The sequence below is a fragment of the Poecilia reticulata genome, linkage group LG1 (genome assembly GCF_000633615.1).
Source record: "Poecilia reticulata strain Guanapo linkage group LG1, Guppy_female_1.0+MT, whole genome shotgun sequence".
Lineage (NCBI taxonomy): Eukaryota > Metazoa > Chordata > Actinopteri > Cyprinodontiformes > Poeciliidae > Poecilia > Poecilia reticulata.
The window spans coordinates 33,439,596-33,445,315 of NC_024331.1; the positions used below are offsets into that span (position 1 = coordinate 33,439,596).

General features: G+C 45.5%; 1 protein-coding gene across 1 annotated transcript in view; it reads left to right on the forward strand.

Annotated features, from left to right (window-relative positions):
• The window catches only part of wdr17 (WD repeat domain 17), a 21,753-nt gene that overhangs the window by 10,950 nt on the left and 5,083 nt on the right, over positions 1-5,720 (forward strand). Inside the window, exons 17-29 of the mRNA XM_017306072.1 lie at positions 427-552; positions 1,514-1,669; positions 1,737-1,801; positions 1,903-2,035; positions 2,101-2,189; positions 2,748-2,847; positions 2,922-3,061; positions 3,137-3,248; positions 3,326-3,467; positions 3,547-3,649; positions 3,763-3,864; positions 5,076-5,171; positions 5,544-5,611. Coding sequence (XP_017161561.1) covers positions 427-552; positions 1,514-1,669; positions 1,737-1,801; positions 1,903-2,035; positions 2,101-2,189; positions 2,748-2,847; positions 2,922-3,061; positions 3,137-3,248; positions 3,326-3,467; positions 3,547-3,649; positions 3,763-3,864; positions 5,076-5,171; positions 5,544-5,611 — 1,432 coding nt within the window. The remainder of the gene's footprint in view (positions 1-426; positions 553-1,513; positions 1,670-1,736; positions 1,802-1,902; positions 2,036-2,100; positions 2,190-2,747; positions 2,848-2,921; positions 3,062-3,136; positions 3,249-3,325; positions 3,468-3,546; positions 3,650-3,762; positions 3,865-5,075; positions 5,172-5,543; positions 5,612-5,720) is intronic.

Here is a 5,720-nt window from a genome sequence, read left to right on the forward strand (position 1 = left end):
AGAACCGGTCTCAGCAGAACCGGTCTCAGCAGAACCGGTCCCTCTGGGCCGGGAGCTTCCTGCTGAGCCTGAGTTTCCAGGTAAACAAGCAGCAGCGGATAATGAGATAATCAGCTCACGTTGCCTCTGGCGCCCCCTGCTGCTGTCCTGCTGTAACTCCAACCCTCCCGCCAACATTCTGGTGATGAATCTCAGGGAAAATAGTGACGCTGACCTGTAGATGGCGCTGTTAGCTGCAACCCAAATCTCATCCAGACTTTTTCTGACGCTTCAGTCAAAGCAAGAAGCTGCATGACATAATCTCTGCATTCCGGGTAAATCTTTAATCTGCTGATGGCCGGCGCCTCCGTCGGCTGGTGGATCGGACCGTTTGGTTCCGGATGAGGTTCTGCTGGATGTGTTGAGCATGTGCAGTGTCGCCCTCAGCCTCCAGGGGGCAGCAGCAACCTGTGGGACCTGGTGTTCGTCATCAACGGCCAGGACGACTCGCTGCTTCCTGCCAGCTACAGCAAAGGCGTGATGCACATGAAACACCTGGTGAAGTTTAAGACGGTGAGCTGCTCAGGTAACGCTGCAGGCTCCGCCCCCCAGCAGGCAGACAGCCAATCACAAAGAGAGGCATCTAAAACAACAGCGTCTGAATTTAACAGTAGGAAATGACAATCAGCGCTTTAGTTGTTTGGTTAAGCAGAAACGTTCCTAAACTGTTCATAACCGCTAAAACTAAAGGATCTCAACATATTAAAGAAATGCTTTTATTTTGAAAGGGTTCAGTGTTTTCTGTGAACAGAAAAAAAAAAGTTTAATCTGAAGTGTGAAAAATAGTAAGACTAAAACAAAAATAGTTAAAAATGTTTTAAATTATTCTTCAGACAAAAGTGAAAAAGTGAACTAAACAAAAAAAAACAGCAATAAAATGAAAAAGATAAGTTTTAAAAGTTAATTATTTATTAATGTGTTTTTTTAAGTTTGAAAAATAATTTACTGTATATTTTTCAAATTGAGTTATTTTTCCTTGTATTTCTTTTATTTTGATTTTAACTAGTTAATTTGTTCATTTATCTCATTCAGAAGTAGCATTTAAAATTAAATTAGTGCCAATAAAATACATGTAATCAGAAGCTACCAGATGTGATGCACAAAAAGATTTAATTAGTTAATAACAAATTTACAACAATATAAACAGTTTGTAGAAAAAAAAAACATTTTTAAGTTGATTAAACTAAATGATCAGTTAAATAATATATATAGGTAAATAGAGCAAAGATTAATAAACAAAATAAGTTTTTACTTTGCTATTCTGATGAAAATGTATATTTATGCATTTTATTCTATTGTTATTGTTAATAACGATGAACCTCTAGCTTTATTCAATCAGATAAAATCCCTTTAAGGGATTTAAAATATTTGAAATACTAAATTAGTTTTTAGTTAACCTGCTGGCAGAAATAACCCTGGAATCATTCATGTTTTATGTTTTAATGTTTTATGTTTTATTTCTTCATTGTTTCAGTCTGAAGCTCAGGAGCTGACGATCGTTAAGATGTCGAAGTTCGGCGGAGGAATCGGCGCGCCGAGCAAAGAGGAGCGTCTGAAGGAAGCAGCAGAGATCCACCTGAGGCTGGGTCAGATCCAGAGGTACTGCGAGCTCATGGTGGAGCTGGGACAGGTGAGAACCGGGCCACCGGCCCAAACACAGGTTCTGTTCAGCTCCCTGAACCCGCCGTCTGTTTCAGTGGGAGAAAGCCTTGGCGGTGGCGCCCGGAGTCTCCATGAAGTACTGGAAGAAACTTATGCAGAGGTAAGGCACTCAGAACCAGAGCAGGTTCTGGTTCTGTTCTGGTTTTGGTTCTGATCCGGTTCTGGTTCTGTTCTGTCAGTAACTGGGTGGTGTTTCTGCAGACGAGCCGATCAGCTGATGGCCGACGATAACGATGACGCCATCCCGTACTGCATCGCCACCGGCGACATTAAGAAGCTCGTATCGTTCTTCACCAGCAGGGGGCAGCTGCTGGAGGCCCTGCTGATCGTACAGGTAACAGAGGGGGGGGGACACCAGGTGCGCCCAGCTGGCCGGGTCTGAGCAGCCGCTGTTTGCAGGGAGCGTGTGAAGGGAACATCCGTTCCCCGCAGAGTTCGTCCATCAACCACACGGCCAACGACGTGGACAACAGGCAGCAGTACCAGAGGTACGGAGGCGGCAGGAACCCGGTTCATCGCTTAGGGATCATCAGCAGCATTGATAAGGATCCACAACATTAGCTTAGCTTAAGCTAGCTTCCTTTAGCCTACACTAGATTAGCTGCCTTAGCCTAGCCCATCTTAGCATTTCTTATTTTAACCCACATTCGTTTAACTTGTATTATATTAGCTTTAGCTTTAGCTGTAGCTTAGCTTAGCTTAGCTTGCTTTATCCCAAGTTAGTCGCTTAGTTTATTTTAGCTTATGCTGTCATGTTTTGGTTTAGTTTAGGAGTTAAATTAATTTAGCTAAAGCTAACTTAGCTTCCTTTATAAGGTAAGATTTAATATTACAAATAATTTAATCCCTCCTCAGCATATTTTAATTTAGTTTGGATTAGACTAATTAGCATATTTATCTTAAATGATTTTAGAACAAAATACTTTTTAATATAGTTTTACTTTTTATACTAACCAGTTTCTCATGGTGTTTAACCTGCCAACAGTAAATCTTTATTTAACTCAGTGAGCAGAAATAATAATAACGTTTCGTCTTCCTGCCTTCAGCCTCCTTCATCACGTCTGTAAGGAGCTGGCCGAGTGGTACTTCCAAGATGGCTGCTCCGTCCTGGCCGCATGCTGCCACCTGGCGGTCGACAACATCCAGGTAGGTTTCTCCAGGTTCCCCCAGGATTTTCCAGGTTCCCTCCTCAGTTCTGAAGCCAGGTTTCTGTCCTGCAGTCGGCCATGGCCAGCCTGATCCGGGGAAACGAGTTGGAGCTGGCTGCGTGCGTGGGACTGGTCCTGGGAGAGGCAGCCAATCAGAGCACAGGTTACTGCCTGGAGCTGTTGGCCAGGAAATACATGACGGCCCCAACATGGTAGACGTGCAGCCCGCTTCTATGTGAGGAGATCCGTGTTTTCTGCTGGTCTGTTAGGATGTCTGTTGTTCTCAGGGAGCTCTCCGCCGACCTGCTGCAGATGATCCCTGATAATCACGTCTTGCTGGCCAAGCTGTGCGCCTTCCACCCAGGAGGTGCTGCAGAGATCAACCAGCTGCACCAGCGGGTGAGGCGACCTCTGCCCAGCTTACAGTTTGACCGTATTCTCTGGGACTTAAATCGTTGTTGTTTTCGTCGTTGCAGTGCGGCCTTCCCTCCCTGGATGAGTGCTCGGATCTGGCAGTAGCCGCGGCGGCCGACGGCGATCTGTTCTCCGCCGTGAAGTTCCACCTGCTGAGCTCTGAGCCTGAACTCGCCCTGCAGATGGGCCTCAGCTTCCTGAAAGGTAACTGTTTGCTGCGCTGCGTGTCGGCTGTGAGCGAGCGCCCGCTGTGAATCTCACGCTGCGTGTCGCTGCTCATCAGAGCAGCTGGCCGGATCTGATTGGACGGTGGACGGCGTTCAGCCAATCCTGGACCTGCTGAGCTACATCCGGACCGACCGGCTCGTCCTGCCCAGGCTCACCCAGTGAGGAACTCGGCTCCGCAGGACGCCAGGCCCTCGCCCTGGCTGTCGTAACTCTCTCTGTGTGTGTGTGTGTGTGTGTGTGTGTGCGTGTGTGTGTGTGTGTGTGCGTGCAGAGAGCGCAGTGAGCTGCTGATCCTGTGCGGTTACATCGGAGGCCTACTGGCCATCAGACGGAGCTACTGCAGCATCGTTCCTGCTCTCTACGAGTTCACCAGGTACGAATGAACCGACACACCCGTAACCATGGTAACCAGGCTCTCCTGTCCGCCATGTTTGTAGTCTTTCATGAGGGACCCACTCTGCAGAGAGCTCTGCTCCACCGGAGTCTGACACAAACGAACCGTTTATATTATGTTTAGCAAGGATGTTCTGCATGTTTTAACATTAAATAAAAATGTTAATTTTTTACTCACAATTTTGTTAATAAAGTAGATAAAAAAGTCAAATGATTATAATAAAACTCAAAGGAAACCCCGAAGGCGGAAACCTGCAGCTTAGATAAATGTGACCTTTATTTATAATATTATTACATTTTTTTAATTAATGGGTGTTCTCAATAGTCCTGAGATTACAGTAGTTTATTTGAAATAAATGTTTAGTTTACTGAAACAACATTAACAGCTCCAAACTAACTGAATGTCATGATTATCATGGAGAGCAACTGCAGTTTATTATTACTATTTTATTTTCCTGAGAGTGAGACCTCGTCTTTATGAGACTATCTTTGCAGAAAACCGCTACGTTAGGTCAAAGGTCAGCTTCTGGTCTCCATTAGTTACAGAATATTAAAATAACGTTCAGTTTTACATTTTAATCTCTTTTATTCGCTGTTCAATAATTATTACGTTCATTTAGCATAAATGCTGTTAATCATTTCTGTGGAGGAAAATTTGATCAGTAACATTTTATTAATCTGATGTTGAACATATTACCAAATACTCCACCACAATCTCCTCTTTGGATGAGAAAACGTGTGATATTTTTATGTTAATCCCATCAACTGTGCTTAATCTCCGCAGATTAGTTTATTTTGCAGGAGTGTCAGTTGCTTTTGTCTTTTTATTTTATTTTTATTAAGAAATTTAACTGGCAGCCAATCAGAAAACAGGATAAACATCAGAAATTGTTTCTCTTCTTCTCTCCAAATCGTTTTATGTTGACAGATGATGCCAGTAAAATCCCATAAATGGAGAATAATATTCCGGGACAAACTTCCTGTTTTAACTCAGAGATGTTTTTAAGGAGTTTGGATTTTTATCAGAAAATAATAAAATGTTGAAGTCATTAAACAAAAAATTATAAAACCGGAAAAACAACCAAATTACAGCCAACATGTCACTAAAGGCTCCTGAGCTGTGGCGCCCCCTGCAGGTGGAGCAGCGTCTCCATGGCGACGGCCCCTGACCCCCCTCTCTGTGTGTCTCAGCCAGCTGCTGAAGCGGCGGGAGGTCGGCGTTCCTCTGCAGATCCAGCAGCTGTCGGCGGAGCTGGAGGCGTGGCGCGCGGCGACGCAGCCCGGCAGGTCGGCCATCGCCGCCGTGCTCACTTCCTGCTCTGCTGCTCGGGTCACCGTGGCAACGCAGCAGCGCGGGGGAGAGCGACGAAGAGGGGGAGCAGATTTGAGACCCGGAAAACCATCAGTGATGATGGAGGGAAAATGATTCCTGGTTTTATTCTGTTTTAAACCATAATAATCTGAAAAGTGTGGCGTGCATTTCTACTTAGCCGTAAAGTTACCATGGTTACTTCTCTGGCTAACCAGCTGAGGGTCTGCTCTCCACACTTTTCAGATTTTAAAAACATTTCCTCCTCTTCCTCATCCTCCTCTTCATCACTCTCGTCTTCCTCCAGTCCAACATGTCCAGCCTGTCCAAACTGTCTCTGTCGTCCCCAGTCCTCCATCAGAGAGTCAGAGGGAAGAGTTCAGCCGCCTGCAGAGGAAGATCCAGCCCACCGAACCAGGTAACCCGACCAGAACCCTGCCAGCAGCCGCTACAGAACCCAACCAGAACCCTGTCAGGAGCCGCTACAGAACCCGACCAGAACCCTGCCAGGAGCCGCTACAGAACCC